The following is a 23,648-nucleotide window of genomic DNA, read 5'->3' as shown; positions in this document are numbered from 1 at the left end:
TTCCTGATGATGATAAACCCTATGTGATGTTTACTGTGGATGGTAAAAAAAGAAAGGGAAGATGGAATGTTGTTATACATACCTTACATGGTTATCAGATCAAACTTTCCTTAGATTTAGCTCAGTTGTTGGGAGGTCCTGCAATACCTTCTGGAGAGGCTTACACCGGTTGGAAAAGACCAAGAACAATCACGATGCTAAGTGCTTTAACTGAACTTAAAAGTGCCTACAATATGCATTTCAAAATAAGTAAGGTAAAGATAATTGGAAACATTGAGGCATAAAAAAAGGTTTCTGTTATGCCCGGATATTATCCTACCCCCCCCTCGATTTGTTGAATACTTTAGAAAAGCTCACAGCAATTATGTTGTAAGAAGAAGAAGATGCGAAAGTTCAAATAATTATTCCCGATTACTTGTCTTCGATTTCCTAACGCTGATCCAGGATTTGCTAGATTACTGGGGATAGACGAATCTCAAATCGGTCGTCCACTTTCTGGAGAAGTCAAAGAAAAGTACATAATTGACATAAGGAAGGGAGTTTATGGAATTTATTGTTATTGCAATCTGGTGTCTCCGCATGTTGTAGGTGATATGTATGAACCTCTGCAGAGAATAATTCCTGCTACTTATGATGAAAGCGATGTTATTTCTAAAATATACAAGATGGATAGATCACTTTCCAGTGTCTACAAAAATTTTCAAATTGTAGAATTTAAGATCAGAACTTGGGGAAACTCTTTTTTTGTTTCTGGAAATCGGTGATTAAATGCTACTTCAAAAAACGAGGATGAGCTATTTAGAATACTATAGGAATCAGGCAAGATTAAGAATAAACTGGAACATGATTAAGGGTTCTACTTTCCAATGTGGAGGGGAGGAGGGTTAGGGTGTTTGTTTAAAGGTTTGTGACCTCTTCTGTTAAACCAGCACCACACGTGCTCTTTCAAAACAAGCAATGAGAACAGGACAACAAATAATTGGAGATGTAGTATCTGGTCAGAACATTCGTGAGTCAGCCAAACGCCGAGCGCTGGAGGCGGGTGTAGATTTACTTAATCAGTCGAAGGAATTTTTGGAAAAACAACTGGGATCTGGTATAAAGGGATCCTGTAGAAAGAAGAAACGTCTATGTCGACAAGAACATCGAGAGAACACGTCCCGCAATATATTCGATTAAAAAAGGTCTTTAGAGTGTGTGGGTTTATAGCTCGATATCTTTTGTGTGCCGCCAACTGACTATTCACATGAGAAGAGTTTGTATGCAGCACATCATCCCCTTTCGATTCTCAAAACAGGTCCGTTAGAATTCTTTGTAAGTGCCAGACAGCATTATCTGGATTTGTCGAAATCGGTTTTGTATTTATGCATTAAGATTTTGAATGCTGATGGTTTGTTCGTCTCTATTGGAGAATGCCAAAGTCGCTCCTACGAACTTATTTCTACACTCTTTATTTTCACAAGTGGATTTATTTTTATGAGACACACTAATAAGTTCTAGTAATAACTGTTGTAGATATCGTGCCTTTTTGGAAAGTTTATTGAAATATGGATCTAAAGCAAAGAGAACTAATATGGCTTATGAAATGTTTTATAAAGATGACGTTCCCCTGATGTAAACTTTCTATAGAATGGCACAACGACTCCATCGTCTGGGTTACAACAAAAACAAAAACTCGCAGAAAAAGCTCAACAATAGAAATGATTGGATGTCTGCATCTCAATTTGTTTACCAAGCACGATATTTAATTAATCAAGTTAGTCTAAGCTAACGACTTATAAGGGCAAAAGCTGAATTTGCTTTGATTTCTACTGAAGCCAAGCCAAACCACAAAATTGCCTTTGAAGAGGCTAAGTTATATGTGCGAAAAGTTAAGATTTCACTTTCGATTCTACTAGCACATGCCAATGTTTTACAAAAAGGAACAGCCAAATATCCCTTGGTATTTACGGAAGTCAAAATATATTTAATAAACAAAGGACTTACGAGTGTTACTTGTGGTCATTTATTTCTGGGAAAAATTCCAAGGAGAATAGTGTTAGGATTAATTAGTTCTAATGCATTTAACAGGAGTTATGGTGAGAAGCCAAACTGTTTTCAGAAATTTGATTTGAACTTTTTATGCTTTCAACTCGACAGTACACAAATTCCTAGTTGTCCGTTCTCACTGCATTTCGACATGAACATTTATACGAGGGAATATTATTCACTAATCAATGCGATGAAAGAGAGTTTTGAGGATCTCGGGCTGGATATTAAACTGAATGAGTATGCAAAGGGTTATTCATTTTAAGCAGTTGATCTTACCGCAAGCGAACAGTCTGATTGCGAAGCCTTTACCCCTGCCCACGATGGTAATCTTTCATTGAGTATAAAATTTTCCAAACCCTTAACACAGAACATCACTGTTATTCTATTGTCAGAGTTCGAAAGTTTATTGGAGATCTTACACCAGCATGACATTATTTTTGATTACTCAGTATAAAAAATGAATACGTTAGATTTGGATTATTATCTTTGGATAATTTTACTAAAGGGATACGCATGTTACCGAAAAGATCATCTTCCTAAAAACATAGATCATCTTTATAAAAACATATATGTAAAATGTCACAGCCATTTGTAATACGGATGAGTCTTATTTACCTGGGCATGACTGCGTAGTCATAAGCATCAAAGAGAAAAAGCAAGGGATATTTTTCTGTTCTTTTGGAAGTAAGACGTTTCTTGAATTCTTCAACAGATTTTGTGAGAATGTGTCTTACAATGCCTCTCAGATTCAGCCAAATAGTAGCAACACTTGTACATTACAGTGAACATTTTTGTAAGTTACTGAGTAGAGGTTTTACTGTGGATGAAATACTATGTCAGATCTATTCTACTTCTCAGTATTATAATGATTTATTAGTGCTATTCATTTTAATATAATCTATGCATTATTGTCAAAATAAAAGATTAACTATTAACTGATTATATGTGTGTGTACCTAGTGGTTAGTTTTGTAATAAACAAAGAAACATAATAAGACATCAGATATTTATTATAAACATACTGGACATACAATGTAGATAATACTAATATATATATATACATAGGTTTTTAGTATGGTATCCATTTATTATTTTTAACAAAAGGGAAATCTTTAACCCAGATTGTAGCGTGCATATACAGGTGGTAAATGTTTTCTTTCCTTTTTACATGATTTTTTCAAAACTCCCAAAAAACGTTCAATCATATTCATGTCATGTAGCGGCATATTGTTCACTCGAATGGAACTATTAGAAGTCCAATCGACACCTTTCACTTTTAGGTATGTAGTAGTAAACACACACGTTGATGCAAATTTGACTGTAATCCCAGTAAAATAGCATCATCACTTGGCTGTTGAAAACCGATGACAGGGACTGGATTAATAACTGATTTTTGTTTTCTTTGAAGAGCAGATATTTATAAAGAGTGTCCATGTATAACTTGACTTTTTCATCAGAAGACACCGACGACATTTTAAAAATTTTCCTCGATGTCTTCATCGAGACTTTGTACTTGATCATGGAGCACTGTTTTAATTACGGAATCCATCAGTGACTTATTAAACTTCCACGCAGCGGTGCCAAAACAGGAATGAGAGCTGCCAGAAATCCTACTCCTTTTTTTGCAAAACGTTTTTTTTTTTTTTTTTTTTTTTGAGGCAAGAGAGACACGGTTATTCCCAAGATGACGAATCTGCGTCTGAAATTTTGAAAGCTTGTTCTTCTGATGATGGGAAACGGGTAACATACCATTCAGCAAATTTAGACAAATTTCACAAATACCATAGATTTCTTCTCTATCAGTAGCTGAAATTAATACTTTATGTTGTTTATCAGAATTACATGAAGCAAAAGCCATCAAAAACCTCTGTCTGTTAGGTTTCATCCTGAATAAATGACACTTTTTCAATCATTTCCTAGGGATATAAACGACTACAGGTTTTCTTTGGGAATGTATTTGACCATAATCGCGAATATGCTGCAACATTTGCTTGAGATATTTTTGATGAAATAGCATCTTTGTAAATGAAGATTATGATGATGGCTTCCTTTAGTAAACAAATCTGGTATTGTCGCGGATGTGTTTGCTGCGGAAAACAGAGATTGTCAATAACTAAAAGATTTCTTACTGCCGGAGAAAACGCGATGTCCTGTAGACCTCTATAAAATTCAATATGTGGAATTTCTGTCTTCATTAAGTCGTATAGCGGTTGATCTTCAGAGTATAAAAAAACTATTCTTTGTACGTTCCGAGTGATGATTGTGTCCCAATTTCGCAGTAGTGAAGCAACCAGAGTTGATTTCTCACTTTGTGTGGGACCAAAGACTAATATTGTTGCTGGGTGAATTAATCCCGCCATCCATATGGGTAAGTGATCTGGGTGGTAGAATCAACGTAACGTTTGTCGTATGAATAACTGAATTTCTTCACTGAATCTTTATTTAATAACTTCGAACTATATTTATCTCGGACTATCTGGTCTTTAGCAGGAATGATAACTGTATTTTTTTCTTCTAAAACTATTTTAATGAATCAAAAGTAATGATATTGGCTGTTTGTCCTCTCAGGCTAAAGCCTTTTGATTTAATTGTGGTATTTCTGTTTCGTAAATGTAGCGCATAATATTTAGGAGCCACAGACACAAAATGCGTTATTATACCAGTTTTCGGATCGATTTAGTTAAATAACTGATCCAAATGGTTGCCTAAATTAGAAATATATTCTTCTTCTTTTACAGTGAAAAAAAAAATAGAATCTGTGTCAAAATAAAGAACACGTTTTTGCAATTTCTGGAGTTCTTTGAGTAAACAAAGTTTTCCATACGAAGTAACAAATGAACCTATAACACAGCTCCCATTAACATTAGAATTTATGCACTATGATGCAGAAGAATGAGATACCAATAATGTTTCTGATGACACAAACCGAATATATTTGACTGATCGACACATCAGTCACCAACTGCAGAAGAATTTCATAATTGTCAACGAATTCCATCTTTATCCGCTCAATTGAATGAAAAAACGTTCCCCACAGCTGGCTCAAGGGCCTTTCCAATAGCTCTTAAACCTGGATTAACCTTAAATTGGACTTTATCAACAGACAAGTTTATGTTTTCACATTTCCTGAATTCCAGCATGTATCTTAGTTTATCTTCAGAGGCCTGTATGTGCAAAGGAAACCCATTTGCAGGTTTCATGGCGAGAAAACCATCGATGTAACTTCAATTAATACTCCTACATCAAATGTTTTGGTGTAATGCAAAATTTCATAAATCTTTAATAGTTGATGGCTGTGTATTTCCTGGCTGTGTAAAGTTCTACAGAGGTCCAAACATCAGTGATTGCTCTCAAATTGTCAGTATGTCCACATATTCATATCTGCATCTTTTCAGAACAAGTTCAACACAGGGAAAGAAATGCTTACCATGCATCCTTAAGAGGAGTACAGCGTGGAATAGATTACCAGGGGCAAGCACTTTGCCCGTATGATTCCAAAATAATGATCGATTTCATAAGAAAATTCTCTTCTGTTATTATTTGAGGATGTTTCTTCGGATACCTCATTTTTTATTGATGATAGGATAGAGAGAGTTTAAATCGACATTCATGATTTTTTCGTCGTCTGTAGTTTCGAAATATAAACATGTTGCATCTGTTCTTCCTCGGTTCAAAGCATCACGTGATGAAATAAAGGGAGGAAAACCATCTTCAACGTCACATAATGAACGGAAAACAGGATCACATTTCTTAAGTTCTTGGAGCTCACATTCCCAAATTTCATGATACCTATAATATGGAAGAGCTTGTTTAATTGCAGATGAGAAATCAAGTGTCTTTTCATTAATTTGCATGTTCTTGTTATCTTTATAGAGGGGGTGCATAACTCTAGGATTACAGCATTTAGGATGGGCATGAAAAAAAACAGCATTAAATTTGATAATTATTTTTTGAGCATGAGAAATGCATCGATGTGAAAATGACTTACTTGAATTTTCCTTGTGGTGAATCAGATGTTCAAGACTTATGATTCACTCGTGGTGAATCATAAGTCTTGAAGACTGTAAAAGCATATTGTGGTAACGTAAAACTGTGTTCGAATGGGTCCAACTCAACTGTTTGCAGTTAAGAAGGACTTATTCAATTGGACTATTTTCTTTATCACCTGTAATAAACATTTTATAGAGAAACAATTTGCAGACATTAGAATTAAATTAATAGTGTGCGTTAAACTGTTACTTGATATAGCAAAATGAATTTTATTAAATTCTTCAACTTCTTGTTTAACATATTCAAACAAACGTGTATAAAACATTCTTCCAGTTGTGATATTACTTCTATAGGATCACAAGTTTTAAATTCGCACAATTCCACAATCATTGATATAAACTGTGCCTGATACTTTTGAGGGAACTGTTGTGTTTTCCTTGTGATGGTGAAATATTCTTCTGCTTCTGTAATAAAAATAGTAAAAATTAGAACCATAATGGTTTGATTGATGGTGCCTCAAAACAAGGGTTTTTCATCTTTGGAAATAGACTATTTTGATATTTGATGATCTCTCTAAATAAAATTAAATCATTTACACATACACTCTAACTTCTCCGGTCTGGTGCTTTAAATCTAAAATATGGTTCAGGTTGATTTTCTGTTCTCTCCTCACTAAGTGTTATTCTTCAATCTATCGGAAACCTTTGCATGCTTCCTACAGGTTCTGTGTTAACTCACTCGGCTTAATCTAGAATTGCATTGTACATAGGATATTTTGTAGGAATTTCAGTTTGCTTTAGGGATAAAAATCCCATTAATGATAGTGTTTTAAGAAAATCCATAAAATCAAATATCTCTCTAAAAGGTAGTTTGCACATGGATAAATCGGGGAGCAGGATTTTTTTCAAGCAAGAAGAGGTTAGAAATAAATAACAAAACATGTCCGATGTCTTCCTGTTAACACAGATGGTAGAATTTACGTCTAGTTCACCTCCTACGCAGACAGCCTTAAAAACATGAGGTTTTAATATAGATATAGGTAAAAGCCATGTTGAGTTATCAGTACTGTCAAAATGATTTCTAAAAAATGCCCTAAAAACCAAAACCATATTACCCTTTCAGAACAATTTGTTGTATGAAATATGTACATACACAGATGATACTCCTGACATCTTCTGACAAAGTCGATTTCCTAGAGTAATGGGACTTTCAAACATTAATGCGTGTTTCTTATCGATATTCATGAAAGAGAATGAAAAAAAAAACATATTGAACTCTGTTTGTAAAAATGAAGCTGGTACGTTTTATTGACAGATAATAAACACCATAATGAACTAAATGCGTGTAGTGCTTCATTTCACAGTTGCGCATGTGTAATGTCATTTCTTTAATCATACATAGGCGTGAATTGTACCGTGGTGGGGGTGGGAATGTATCTTTACCCTCTTTGCAATTAAGATAAAAATATGACCTCCTGATCTCTAATTTGTGGAGAACAAATGTTATATATATAGAGCTATGTTAAACCATCGGCGAATAAAGATGCATCACAACAGCAGATAGTTAACAAAATAAATAAAAGCGTATCAGAAATGCACCCGTCTAGTTTAAATTAAAACTATTAATTAACACTGTCTATTTGAACATAAAAAGCAAAAGGAGATTATGAATTCATATTTTTTTTCTTGGATTAGAAATTACATGGGAAAGAACGATTGCTAAATAAGGGAGAGACATCAAATATTTTAGTATTTTTCTTGGTGGCAATCATCAATTCTTGTAGAATAGCTTGCTTCCATTTTTCAAAAAAACACTTGCGAGATGAAACACGCACAAACGGTTAGACTAACTAATCAACGATATTAGTCTTCTTGACTTATATACAAAATGTATTACCTGAGGGTTCCAGAACTCATTGCAAAACGTATCACTTGAGTACGCTTTCAGAAGAACTGGGTTGCTATTTAATGGTACATGAGTGATATCAGCCCTCTTGACTTATATACACGAAATGTGTTACCTGTGGATGTCAATAATTCTTTCACTGTAGATATTTTACCCTAAAAGCTTTTCAAAAGAGCTTTTCAACGGTCATTGTAGAGTGGGAAACTGGTACACAGAACCTTAGAACTTGTACAAGCAAAACGATTCCAGTAATGAATTTGACTTTAAGCTCAAAAATAATGTTATCTCCATTCAAGATAATTCATTCACTTACCCTAAAAGCTTTCAAAAGAGCTATGCTGCTGATATCCTTACATGGTCTAGGTAGAATATTAACCTCGAAACAAAGTGAGGGAGAAACACATGATCCAACTCAGGTCAAAAACAAGCCAAGCCTCAAAACAAAAAAGCATTCAAGAAATTGAAGAGAAAAACTCATAATGATAATACTTTTTTGATTAATGAATTCCATAGTCTAGGTAGAATATTATTCACTTTCAAAAAGAACCATCATGGCATAAGTCCTGAATTTGACTTTAAGTTCAAAACAACGTTATCTCCATACAAGATAATTCATTCAGTGTAGATATCTTACCCATGAAAGCTTGCAAAAGAACTAAGACGTTGATAACGATACATGGTTTAGGTAGAACATTATTTACTTTAAAAGAGAAACATCATGGCATAGAAACTATCATGTGACTAACCTACAACCAACCACAGCGACTGATGAGGGGATGAATTAAATTACTTTAAATAAGAGAGGAAATAAAACACATTAAAACTATGCTAGAAAATGATGCTATCACATGATAAGACAACATAACATGACTCTTTCCATTGATTCAGGTACAAACATGTTAGCCTATTATGATCTCGAAACAAAGGTCACGGGGATTTAATTACTTTTTGATTAATGGAAAAATTAAAACATTCCATTAAAATTACCTTGGAGTGAAAAACATGAGTGTAACTATCATGTCACCTAACTACAACCAACCATAGAGACTGGTAACTTACAAATCATTTCAAACAATGTCAAGAGGGGGGATTTAATTACCTTTTGATAATGAGGTAACCCTCCCGATTAAAACTACGCTAGAAATAATGCTGATACTGTCATGTGATAGGAACTATCATGTGACCTAACTACCACCAACCACAGAGACTGATCAGGGGATGAACGTACATGATGTCATCCCAGCTGACCTCAAAAACGGGACCCTGTATGACCCAATTAAAACAATGACATCGGCAATTAAAAGTGCTTTATAACCGCACCTAACTACTATCACATTTTATGATGTGACGAAACAATTCCTTCAAGTATCACTGTTCTCAATTATCTTTCAATTCTTATATGGCGAAGACACTAAAGAATTATAATAGGTGGAATAACATCTAAGGTAAGGTATTTCTCTTTTTTTTATTGTCAACACATTCGTTATCTATCGCTTAGTGTGAAGTGTGGTAGACTTTCCTAAACTTAATCAGACAATTGTTTCATATTTACTTCTCCACACGTGTCTCATATATAATCTATTGAAATGCTGCCTAACAAACGGAAAGATTACGTAATTAATGTCTAGGAAAGAATTATGATAAATTATGCATTTGCTGAGCCTTATAAGGCAGACACAACGAAATTTATTTCTATAGAATCCTCTCAAAATTCCAAACGTCACTGCAAGAGATCAAAGAATATCTCCTCACAGTCGTTAAAATATCGAACCAGTCATTGAACCTTTTGACATTTCTTCTAGTCTTGTAAGTTCTTCATGTGCATCTGCCATTTATTAGTTCCTCTGTTTATTTCTTTTAATTTCAAGTTGCAAATGAAAGCGAGAAGGATTTAAAAAGAAAGATGAAAAGACCACATGTGACAAACATCGGAATGACTTTAATGCACTTAAAACTTCGGAAAACGTAGAACAATTAAAACTTTTTTGTCCCATTGGAAGAAGCTTACAATCAAAGAATGTGTTGGAAGTTAAATAGTGCAGCTCAGCAAAATACGTCATACTACATATTGTCGCAAGATTACGTGATTGCACTAATAAAAGTAGGGTGCATCCCACTCTTTGGCGGATTCAGATGTTTATAAGTTTTTAAAAGTTCTTAATGGAAATAACTGTTATTAAGAAAAGGCAGCCTTTACACGAAGACAATTTTCTTTGCTTGATGTGCTTTCAATAAATCTTCAATATAAGAATTCACAATAATGGTGGACAGTCTTGAATCAGCAATGTCGTCTTAATATTGATATATGTAGAGCTTGAAAGCGTGCAAATTCAATTCATATGTGATTAATTAGATAAGAATTAAAACAATACAACACGTGAGTTTCACCACTTATTAGGATGAATTTAAATATACATTTGATTTCAATATGGCGGAAAGATTTGTATTCAACTCTGACTTGTTATTTATTGGAATTTCAGAATTCGTAAATGTTTTACAGGAGAAAAAAAAACTCATCTGCTGCATTTCCAGGGGGATATGGTGACGGTCGCATCAGAAAGGCAGTTCATTTGCTTACTTAAAATACTGTTTTTTTTTTGTCTTTTCGATTACTTTAATCGAAATTTATCATTCTAAAAATGATAATTGAATTATTAAAGAAAGCAATGGAATTAGTAGTAATTTCTTGAAGGTGATGTCTTCCATAAAATTAAATACGCGATATTTGTAGTAATGGTTGGTATATTATTTCTGTAGTAATAGAGTTGAAGTTTTTAGGAGTTCAGATGAATCAAGGAATTGAAAATTCTTTAGTATATATGTACAATAGATATATGTATAATGTATATATTTTCACTTCTAAAATCACAGTCACCGAAAAAATTTGTATTTACAGCCTCCCTCGATGAGTCCTTGACTTCCTGAAGGTCTTAGATAATAATAATAATAACAATAATAAATATGGTGTCAGAACGAAGCGCACATAAATCAAAACAGATTAATGAAGATAAATTATTTTTTTTTTATTTCTAAGATATTCGCTATTTCTGTAATAAATTGTGGAAAGTTTTAATTAATAACATAATTTGACTACTGAATTGTTTCTATTTTAAATAACGTTTACAGTTCTCATGACGTTTAATGGATTAGCTCTTTCCACAGAATAATTCAAATCGTGAGCCGTACTCAGAATTTACTTAGTATCAATGACAACTTTTCTACTATCCGAAACTCTGAAGGAGTTGCAGATAAATACATCCACATCCGAATTTTAACAATCCTTTTTATGATTATTGGCTTTTTAAAATGTATTGTTAATACACCACAGACCAAAATGAGATAGGTTACGCAAGAATTAGAGATTCATTTCTTAAATTGTACATGTTTGGTCTGAAGTATTAAAATAAAGCACTTTTATTGTTAAAAGACCAGAAGATAAAAAAATTTATCTTCTGGTCTTTTAACAATAAAAGTGCTTTAGATTCATTTCTATTCATGAACACGCAGATATAATTTGTAAATAGCAATTAAACGATAGATTGTACATAGTATTTTCAGGCCTTAGCTACTTTTTATGTGGAAATGAAGTATATATTTTTTCTTGAACAATCTCTCTCTGTGTATGTGTGTGTGTGTGTGTGTGAAAGAGAGAGAGAGAGAGAGCAAAATAGTAACAGAATCGCATGTACTTCATTTTTTGGTGTTTTCTTCAACTAAGTGAGTCATTTTCGATATAAACATTGATTCATATAATTTTATGAATTTTCTACGTCTCCATCTGACTGAAAAACGCAAATGAGGATTCAAAACATAACAATAAATGCTCCTAAAAAATCTCAAAAATTAGAGAAAGGTATCTATTCTAGGAATAGTATTCATCTGATTATCATTAATTTTCATCAATATTATTTACATGTTCTTCGTGAAAAAAAGAATCGTAATTAGTATACCTTTTTAAATGGTTTTTAATTCTTTGATAATTTGTAAAAGTGTGCCATCATTGTTATTTGCAATGCCTTCATGGATGTCGGAATTCTTTCAACAATGAACAAATGTTAAAAAAAATAAAATAACTTAAAAAGAAATTGTACTACTTGGAGTAAATATATATTCCCAAATATAAAACATAATTAGTTGCATGCTATTATTTCATGTCACTTTTATCGTAATGAGAATGTCTGCGTACTTTTTAACCATTTCATTTTGTTTCTGCAGTGCAATATTTTGCATAAGTCAGTACAATACGAACATCAGTAAATATTTGTAGTTATTCTGATGAATCGAGAAGAAATTTGATTCATATAATTTTATGAATTTTCTATGTCTCCATCTGACTGAAAAACGCAAATGAGGATTCAAAACATAACAATGAATGCTCCTAAAAATCTCAAAAAATTAGTAAAAAATTAGGAAAGGTATCTAATCTAATCTGAAACAGATGGCTGAAAAGTGTAATGTATCCAAGCTACATTTATTTACAAAAAATGTGCAATTGCAATAATTATACTGAAACACAGAACAAGGCATATGTAAATTCCATAAATGAATAATAAATAACTTCAATTTTTATTTTATTTTGTTTATTTATTTTTATTATTATATTTTTTTTTACATTCAGAATCGATTTGAACCATTTCGAAAAATCACCTAAACACATTTATTTCAGAAATCAGCGATCCTGCTAGCACGGTACAGTGTAATATAAATATATGCATTATATTAATGTTTCTAGAATTGCTACTATAAAAGTATATCACGAATTTATTTTGTATTTTGCAGTTGAGGACATCTCGACAGGTGGCATTGCTGGGATCGTAATGGCATGCGTTGTAATAATATTGGTAATAGTAGTCATCTTAATTTATAAGAAAAATAAGAAGATCCTGAATCGATATAGCCTGATAAATAGTGATGCAGAAGAATCAGAAGCCTCAAATGTATACTTCGCTGGAAATGCCAAATCGGATGTTGATGTTGTCAGATTTCGTTAACCAAAAATCAAGTTAATTTGTAATGATGCCACTCCAAAAAAATAAATAATTAAATTAAATTAATAAAAAAAAGACTGGCATCTCAGTGTGGCAGCAAAGATAATAGCTGTATTAAAGATCTGCTTGCAAGAAACCATCAGTTTTCTCAGAAAAAAAAAGATTCAGTGCTTGACCAGCATAAAAGTATTTGCTGTTTTCACTGACAGAATTAAATTTGCAAGCAACTGTTTGAAAATTTGCTATCGCTGTTCCACTGAATAATTTTACTGTTTTAAGTATTTAAAAGTAATTTTATATAAACCAAACAAAACGTTAATTTTAACTCTTCTTATTACAAAGTAAATGTATTCAATATTTTTTTGTTCAATTAAATCGTTTCCCTCCTGTGTAATCAAGTGTTAGGGACAACCAACAAATTTTGTATTAAATAATGGTAAAGTATTAAAAACATGAATCTAATGGCCAGTTTATCACATATTTCAAGCCATTTCTTTTGAGTCCATATTTCTGCAAACAGGCAAATGGTTTGAGAACAAAAAACAGTACTTTGTTTGTGAATCGAATGAGATTTGGAAATATGGCCAAAACAAATAAAAACAATGATACCAATTTTCTTGCACCCCAGACAGGATATTTTCGAATCTTGGCCTTTCTATCCAAAGGGCATCATTGATTCTACCTGAACTCTTTGTGGCCAAAGGAGCAGGAGTGTGACTTCGATCCAAATAGGGGTAGAGTAAATGGTGGGGGAAGTGAAAGTAGAAAATTGACGTCACTGTCAGGTGTTCCCGGAATTCCCAAGCATTCCATAGTGATGACGTCACTATTCCGACACTAGGAACCAAATAGGGGTATGGAAAATGTTGGGGGTGTGAAGTAGAAACCGTTCTGTCATTGGTCGGACAGTATGAAGCAGGTCAAGATAAGATAAGGATTCGTGGTGTGATTGGAGGGACACTATGAACCAAATAGGTGTAGGATAAATGGGAGAAAGCAAATCAAAAAAAAAAAAAAAAAATCTGCTAACGCCTTTTTTTATGGGGAGTAGGCGAGGCCATTTAGCCCTATCTAACTTTTTTGGAGACTGAGTGGGCAGTTCAATCTCCACTGATACCAATCAGAGATAGATGGCCCAAGGCTATCACTAATTAAGCGGTACACAGTGAAGAGAGACGGCTCAAATATGCCGCCATCTCGTGGTCCCTGACCCTAACACAATATATTTAATGTCTGAAATAATGTGGGTTCTACGGTCGATTTTCTTGAGTTTACAGGACGAAAAACCCGAGTTTCCGGGAGGAAAAACCTGCTTGCCAGTGCCAGAGATCGACTAACTCGGGAACCGATCGAAAAAAGGCTTCGAAAAATTTCCTCTAGTCGCCGACTAGACTCGAAACCAAGTCTTCCTTCGTGCGGCCAAGCGCCGTGGTTGGCAAACGCCACATCCACTGAGCTACACAGGCTGCCATGGGAGAAAGCAATGTCAGTATAATGTGTGTGTGTGTGTGTGTGTGTGTGTGTGTGTGTGTGTGTGTGTGTGTGTGTGTGTGTGTGTGTGTGTGTGTGTGTGTGTGTGTGTGTGTGTGTGTGTGTGTGTGTGTGTGTGTGTGTGTGTGTTGTTATCAGATGGAGATAAGTGACATATTGTTAGTTGTAAATAAGTGACGACGTCATTGAGTTGAAGTGGAAAGGAAGTTATAGTAGTGGATAAGGATTTATGCCATGAGTGGTGGGACACTATAAACCAAATAGGGGGAGGGTAAATAGCAGAAGCGATATCAGTGTGTTGTTATGAGATATAGATAAGTGAATGGTTTCTGCATGGAATTGTGGGTCATGGTTAGAGATAAGATAGAGAATGGAATGTTTGGAATTTTGCCGGGGAGCCCCATCTCTCAGTGAAATCTTGTTGTGTGTTTGGTTCTCGTATGGAATTCTGGCTGATCGTTAGAGATAAGGAATCGTGACGTTATGAGTTTGGAATTTTCTGGGAACATACGGGAACAAACACACACTATGTGACATCACATAGTGTGTATTTGTTCTCATATGGGATTGTTAGAGATAAGATAGAGTATTGAATCTTGGAATTTCATAGGGTGACACCCATGCGTTATTGACGTCATGTTGTGTTTTTGGTTGTCTATAGTTGGCAGTACGAATTTTTAATATAGGTTTGTGGTATTTCATTCCTGTTATTGAGTATGGGAATTTTAGTTTAGAGTCAAGAGATGGCGGCAGCATTTACACCTTTTCTAAATAATTAATTATAGAATATAATTGCTGTTCCCCTCCTCACACACACACATGCACGCACGCACGCACACACACACACACACACACACACACACACACACACACACACACACACACACACACACACACACACACACACACACACACACACACACACGTTTTTCTTGCCAATAGATGAGTATGGGAATTTTTTAGTTTAGATTCACGAGAAGTAGCAGCATTTAGAAATTTTCTGGGTAATCAATTATAGGCTATCAGTGCTGTCCCCTGAAACACACACTTTTTTTACCCATATACATAACTGATCCGAATATTTTGATTGGCTAAAATTTTAATATTTTAAATTATATTATTTTTCTAATTACCATTATCTTTATTATAAAAGTTTTTTAATATTAAAATTTTTATTTTAGAGTCAAGAGATGTCATCAGCTCATCATCATACAAAACAAGAGATGTTTTGTATGAGAAACCAAACGACATTTAAAAAAAATAAATGCAGATTTAAATGGATTACAGGAACATAGTACATAGTTTAGAAAACGTCTAATGATAAGTGAGATTAACTTATATTCTCTCCACAATGGCACTATTAATGCAAATAGATATTCCAAAATAGCTGATTATTAAAACATTTTCACACACACACACACACACACACACACACACACACACACACACACACACACACACACACACACACACACACACACACACACACACACACACACACACACACACACACACACACACACACACACACACACACACACACACACACACACACACACACACACACACACAAAAAACGATGGTTGAAAGAACGAAATTACTGTAAATAACCTGAAAATCTAGTTAACTTTGGTTCCTTAAGATTTCTGTCCGTTTGTAACCCTTCGTTAATTTCATTCGAACTGGGGATCATGCTGTATTTTTCCCATGGTTGCTGTCCAAACTGACATCATATAGCTGAAATGGAAACACATTTTATCATGCCTATATGTGACATCCTGGGTTTGGGTTTGGATCTCTCTGTTACCGATTTCTTTAGAAAATTATTTTACCACCACAAATAAATAGTTATTTCTTATTATTTCAAATGAATATTAGATCTATAGTCTACGTTTTAAATTCTATGTTACAAGATTCCAACCATTACAAAATTTCAAACCATTACATTTAACACTTTATGTAGTCTTGTTCCTTCAGGTTTCTGTTCATTCGTTCGTTTCTCTCAATTGCAATAGTGTGTTTTCATGACAAATATTCTTCCACAACCCAAAAATTCGCATCTCTCGATGGGGAGTTTTTTGATATAGTTTTTTTTTTCTCTCTCTCTCTCTATATATATTTTTTCAAATTGGTTGGTTGTTTTTCTCTATTTTACTTATAATATTAAATTTGACAACATATTATATACAGAATAACTGAGCAAACTAATTAATAAATAAATAATTGTGTGGGAATTCACTGTGAATTAAAAAAAAAACATTATATATATTTATATATATATAGGTCTTAATTAAATTTGCATAACACATCTACAACACCAAGTTGTTCATTTAAATTTACACATTTTATCTAAGTGTAATATCATTTACAAATTGTATTTACATCCAGAAAATATATAAAGTGAAAAATACAATCTATTTTTTTGGTTCTTTGATTTTCTTATTGTTAAATTTGCACTGTTGTTCAAAGGGATGATTTCCCATGCTAGCAGAATTGACATCACATGGTCTACAACAATGTAAAACTCATTTGAAAGTTTATTCATTTTTGATTGTGGGAATTTATTATTGTAGTAAAAATAACGGATATATTTTTATTTTTTTTAAACCAATACATATATTTTTGAGCATTCATGTAAAAGCTCAAAATCTTTGGTTATTATTCCAAAAACATATAAAAGTACATGGAATTCTTTCACGTTTAGGGTAACCTAGATCATTTAAAACTGCAACAGATCTGCCTATTAAATTCCTAATGTTCTTGATTTTTCTCTTCCTTTGGCAAACAATATTTGATATTTGCATGTTGATTCTAATATCCAATCTTTTAGTTTGTCCAGAGATAGTGAAACAATTTCCCAATTCAATTGAGGATTATATTTTATTAACCAAGAATTATATTTTTTGGCTCTTTCAGGTAATTCTTTCCAACTACATTGTAATGTTTTCAAGTCATATCGTACAATAATTCCATCAGAAATATATATTTCTTTAGGAAATAAAGTTGATTTCTTATTCAAAAGAAATTGACCCTCAATAATACCAATGATAACTGAAATTTCGTATATTTCAACTACTGTATACTTTTCATATTATTTTTCCTTCATTCTTCTAACATTACTTCATTTGGCACCACAAATAAATAGTTATTTATTATTATTTCAGTAATTATTAGCTCTGATATTATATTTTATGTTAAGTTTGTGTTACAAAATTCCAAACAATTAGACCTTTACACCAAGAAAATTTCAAAGAATTTTGTTGCTCACAATTATTTTTCTTTTACTGGACACAAAACATCACACACACAATACAGTAGCTGCACTGGATGAAGGAATTGCAGTAACTAAAATACACTTGACTCAACAATTTTTCCTTATAGTGCTGTTTATCTGATCATACCCTACACTGATAATTCCTTAAAAAATGAAACTTTTGCACAGATGACTCAAGGACATGTTTTCACATGCTCGTGGATATGATGTTGATGTTTTTATCTTACGTTGTGTGGGGAAAGACAAAATTTTATTTGTGTTATCTGCACAGTACAATCCTTTTTTCTATACTTTTTTCTATAACAAATGTTTTAAGAGTTTAAGTCATGTATTTTGGTTACATTATCTGCTATATATCTGTAAAATCACCAAATTCTAACAGTTCGGGTTTTCGAGTATGTGAACGAAATGTTTATAGATAACTCAAACAATGTCATTAGGTAGCATTATAAAATTTTCTAAAATAATTACTTACAGTATATTGGTTTTCACCCCATTCCTGGCATTAATTTCACAGTAGTGATTTTTTTATGGTAATTAAACAGCATTGCATTAAGGTATAAAGTTATGGATTTATATATCAACTTCTAAACTGAATAACTGAGTAAATAATTTCACAGTGGAGAACACAACAAGAACAACAACACATATATTTCTTCATTTAAATTTACAAATGCATATTTTATTTTGATGAAATACTATTTAGAAGTATATTCACAGGGAGAAAATTTGAAACATGTAAATACCTATAAATATTTCACAGTATTTAGTTTACTCTTTTAACATTTTCCAATGAGCTCAATAAAAAAAATGTTTGCTACTGATTGTTTCTTGGTTACATTACATCAAAATAGCTGGTTATGAAAAGAGTCCTAAGATGGCCACAGGAAGCACAGATTGATACATTTGATATTGGTTAGTCTGGAAATGACACCAAGCCTTGGTAAACTTTCTGTGTATTCTTTTGTAACTAGATATACACAAGCAAGTTTTGTGTAATGTTTGAAAATATCCCAAAATAAACAATCTTTGTCGAATTGAAAAAAACTTGAAAGTCTAATTTACCATTGAAGAAATTAGATTATTTGCAATAATTTTCCTCATGATACAAATAGCTGGTAATTCAGTTTCCATAAATAGTAAATGATTATCAATGGTGTACATTTTTGGTGAAAATCTCTCAGCTTCTTTAAAACTATTAAAATGCCAAGATGGGGAACTAATACTTGATGATACAAGAGCTGATGGAAGTAGAGTTTCTTCTATTAGTTGTGAAGAAGCTGAGAGATTTTCACCAAAAATGTATGACATTGATAATCATTTACTATTTTTGGAAACTGAATTACCATCTGTTCATATCATGGGGAAAATTATCGCTAATCATTTAAATTCCATAATGGTAAAATTAGACTTTCAAGATTTTATCCAATTCGATAAAGATTCTTTATTTTGGGACATTTACAAACATTTTACAAAAACTGTGTATGTATATCTGGTGGCAAAAGGTTACACAGAATGTTTATCAAGGAATGGTGTCATTCCAGACTAATGCAATATCAAATGTATGGATCTGTTCTTCCTATTGTATCCGATCTAAGGACTCTTTTGCATGACCAGCTTTTTGGATGTAATGTAGCGATTTCAGATGTCCTGTAACATATGGGATCACCCCATGTTTGGCTAATACGTCATTGTCCCAAGAAAACTCTTTGGCACAGCTTTTTGTTCTGTATTTTAGAGTTCAAGACTGAATAACAAAATCGATGATTTACTATTTCTATATTATTACAAGCATCATGTGCATTGACATTTTGGCATTTGTCATGATATTGGCTCAACTTTAAATTGAATGGAATGGTCCACTTGACCCATGACATTTTAGAAGCTTGTTCCAAGAGAAACATGTTAGTTCTTGCAGAGTATTAATTACTGTATGGCTGCTGTTAAAATGTATGGTTTTTCAATTCTCCTGTGGACCTGTTGAATGCTGAAATTGCTGAAAAGAGAGTGCGATTTAACAGACACTTTAAAAACTCATTTTCCATTTTAAAAAAAAATCTACTAAATTGGGCAAGATAGATAAATTGGACTGTATAGTTTGTGGTGGCTTGTTTATCATCGATCGTAGCATAAAGTCCAACATTATGCAGCATATTGCTACGAAAAGAAATAAATCTGCATCTCGAGCTAGTACAAGTGCAAAAGTCAGTGATTTCTTTACCAAAAAAGAGATGGGGGAAGTGGAAAATAATATTGCTGCAGAAGAAGCAACTCTCACATATCACATGTGTTTTCACAACCAGAATTTTTAATCAATGGATTGTACATCTAAAATAATATGTAAAGTTATATGATTACGTGTGCTAGCAAACAAAACACAAGCATTAATTGTAAATATTTTGGCTCCATTTGCAATCAAGCAATTCAAACTTGAAATGGAGAAAGAAAATTATATATCTATTATGACTGATGCTTCAAACAATGGTGCTTCAAAATTAGTGCCATTGATAGTTTGATATTTCGTTCCACAAAAAGGTGTTAAAACCATGATTCTAGAATATATAGATCTTCCTAGTGAAAGTGCAAAATGACTTATGGATTACATATGGAAATGTGGATTATTCCGCATATTCTGCATATGGATTACATATGTATAATATCTTGTTAAAGTCCCATATGTAATCTTCCAAAATATTGGAAGATTAAAGATAAAGTCATAGCCTTGTCAGCGGACAATACTAATTCTAACTTTGGTGGATCTTTGAGAAAGGGAAGAAACAACGTTTACCATAAATTGAGAACTAGGTTTGGCTGCAGATTGATTAGAATTGGTTTTGCAGCTCATATTTTAAATAATGCTGTACAAACTGCAGCTGTTACATTGCCTGTAGACATTGAGGCAGTTATAGCTAAAATATTTCAGCACTTTTATATATACACTGTGAGAGTCCAGTCCCTAAAAGAATTTTGTGAATTTGCGGACCATGAGTATAAAACAGTTCTAGGATACTCGAAGATAAGCTGGCTGTCGTTGCATCCAGATATCAAAAGGTTGAATGAAATGTATATGATGGACTTAAGCGTATTTTCTTTCAATAGATGAATGTCTGACAATGTTGAAAGACTTTTTCCAGAATCCGTGTCGAAGCTGTTTTCTACTTTTCTGAAGTTGCAATGTAAAATGTTCCATACTACTATCAGAAGCATAGAAGGCGAAATGATATCTTTCCTTCAAGCACACTCAATTATACAGTCACTGGTTGGAAAAACTGAAATGAGAAGAGATGAAAATATGATAACAACCACCGAAAAGAAGTTATTTCTTGAGTTGCAAGAGGAAGGATTGATTAGTGAAAAGGCATTCCAATCTCATAAAATTGATTTCTACAACATATGTGTGTCATATATAAAAGAATGGTAACAGTATATGTTGAAATTAGACAGTATATCTTGGGTGAAACTGAGAACAGCATTATGTTTGGAAAATGTTCTTCAAACAGTCCAAACCACTGCCATATCAAATATTGTTGAATCTGATTTGTTTGAAGAAGTAATGATAGTGAAACCAGCTATGAAGTCCAAAGAAGATAGTGAAGTGAAAGACATGTTGAAATCCAAACATTTAGTTAAAGTCTCGGTGGATCTCTTATAAATTGTTGAAGGAGACCTATCAAATTTAAAGAAAGTAGTGGAGTTCGTTATGTGTATCCCTGGAAAAAATGCATGTGTTGAAAGATTATTTTCACCATGAACACACTGTAGACTGATGAGAAAAACAAATTGCCTGTAAAATCATTCTTCAGTGAGTATTGTGCAGCTTTTCATGACATGATTCTTAAAAACAAACAATTGGTAAGTGAAATTCATTCTTTAGAAAAGTATTGCAAGAGTGAGGAAGACTGATTGATTAATAACAATATTTTCAAGTGGGAAGAGCATCACTTTATTACAAATCTATTTTGTATCTATAATAGTAAGTAAATAACCGTTTGAAGGCAACTTAAAGAGGCTTTAAATAAAATATGCAGCCTAACAATTTGATTTCCTATTTTTTACTTATACTTATGAAAGTGTGTGCATAGTAAACCTTACTACACACACAGTTGGAAAGTTAGAATCATTTTGAAAGACTGGTATATGTGATGGATGTGCATACTAAACTTTCATCCTCAGTCAGTAGTATCCCATATTTTTTTTCAATGTGTCTGGGACCCCTAATGTAATCTAAACAAGAAACAGTGAGTGACGAACATTTTCTTTATTCAATCGATTGGAAAATGTTAAGAGAGTAAACTAAATATTGTGGAATATTTTTAGGTAATTACATGGTTCGAATTTTTGCCCTGTGAATATACTTGTAAATAGTATTTCAGCAAATAAAATAAGCATTTGCAAACTTAAATAAACAAATATGTGTGTTGTTGTTGTAGTTGTTGTGTTTTCACAGTGAAATATTTACTCAGTTATTGTGTTTAGAAGTTGATGTATAAATCCATAACTTTATATCTTAATGCTATGCTGTGTAATTATCGTAGAAAAATCACTACTGTGAAACTAATAGGAAAACTGATATCATGTAATTAATTATTTCAGAAAATTGTCTAATGCTACCTATTGACATTGTTTGAGTTATCTGTAATCATTTCGTTCACATACTCAAAAACCTGAACTCATAGAAGTTGGTGATTTTACAGAGAGATAGCAGATAATTTAACCAAAAAACTTGATTAAAAGTTTTTTTTATAGATAAAAGGATTGTACTGTGCAGATAACACAAATAAAAATTTTGTCTTTCCCCACACAATGTAAGATAAAAACACATCAACATCATATCCACGAGCATGTGAAAACATGTCCGTGAGTCATCTGTGCAAAACTTTCATTTTTGAAGGAATGATCAGTGTAGGGTAGGATCAGGTAAACAGTACTATAAGGAAAAATTGTTGAATCAAGTGTATTTTAGTTACTGCAATTCCTTTATCCAGTGCAGCTACTGTATTGTGTTTGTGATGTTTTGTATCCAGTAATGGAAAAATAATGGGTGAGCCATAAAAGTCTTTGAAATTTTCTTTGTGTAAAGGTCTAATTGTTTGGAATTTTGTAACAGAAAGTTAACAAAAAAATATAATATCAGAGCTAATAATTACTGAAATAATAATAAATAGCTATTTATTTATGGCGACAAATGAAGTAATGTAAGAAGAATGAAGGAAAAGGAATATCAAAAATCTACGGGAATTGAAATATATGAAGTCTCAGTTATCATTGGTATTCTTGATATTAAATTTCTTTTGAATAAATATTCAACTTTATATATTTCTGATGGAATTATTGTAAGATATTCCTTGAAAAAGTTACCATGTAGTTGGAAAGAATTACCTGAAAGAGTCAAAAAATAGAATTCTTGGTTAATAAAATATAATCATCAACTGAACTGCGAAATTGGTTCACTATCTCTGGACGAACTGAGAGATTGGATAATAGAATAATCAACATGGAAATATCAAATATTTTCCTCCAAAGGAAGAGAAAAATCAAAAACATTAACGAATTTAATAGGCAGATCTGTTGTAGATTTAAATTATCTAGGTTACCCTAAACGTGAAAGAATTCCGTGTACTTTTATATGTTTTTGGAAACATAACCAAAGATTTTGAGCTTTTACATGAATGCTCAAAAATATATGTATTGGTTTTAAAAAAAATGTAACCCTTAATTTTACTACAATAATAAATTCCAACAATCAAAAATGAATAAACTTTCAGATGAGTGTCACATTGTCAAAAACCATGTGATGTCAATTCTGCAAGCAGGCGAATCAACCTTTGAACAACAGTGCAAATTTAACAATAAGAAGATCAAGGAACAAAAAATGGAATGTATGTTTCAGTTTATTTATTTCCTGGATATTGGAATCAGTAAATACAATTTTTAAATAATATTACACTCAGATAAAATGTGTAAATTGAA

At 32.7% G+C, this 23,648-nt stretch overlaps 2 protein-coding genes across 2 annotated transcripts in view; one reads left to right on the top strand and one right to left on the bottom strand.

Annotated features, from left to right (window-relative positions):
- The window catches only part of LOC150110411 (macrophage mannose receptor 1-like), a 240,588-nt gene that overhangs the window by 80,663 nt on the left and 136,277 nt on the right, over positions 1-23,648 (top strand). The window lies entirely within an intron of this gene.
- Positions 2,463-23,648, bottom strand: part of LOC150110412 (macrophage mannose receptor 1-like) — a 148,728-nt gene continuing 127,542 nt past the window's right edge. The window contains exons 34-35 of the mRNA XM_090396116.1: positions 6,333-6,484; positions 2,463-2,567 (exon numbers count right to left, since the gene is read on the bottom strand). Of these exons, the coding sequence (XP_090252242.1) occupies positions 2,463-2,567; positions 6,333-6,484 (257 nt within the window). The remainder of the gene's footprint in view (positions 2,568-6,332; positions 6,485-23,648) is intronic.

Source organism: Typopeltis vanoorti, chromosome 1 (genome assembly GCF_054136105.1).
Source record: "Typopeltis vanoorti isolate ZY-2024b chromosome 1, IOZ_Tvanoo_1.0, whole genome shotgun sequence".
Classification (NCBI taxonomy): Eukaryota; Metazoa; Arthropoda; class Arachnida; order Uropygi; family Thelyphonidae; genus Typopeltis; species Typopeltis vanoorti.
The sequence above is the reverse complement of the archived record's forward strand: the minus strand, read 5'-3'. Positions and strand labels throughout refer to the sequence as shown.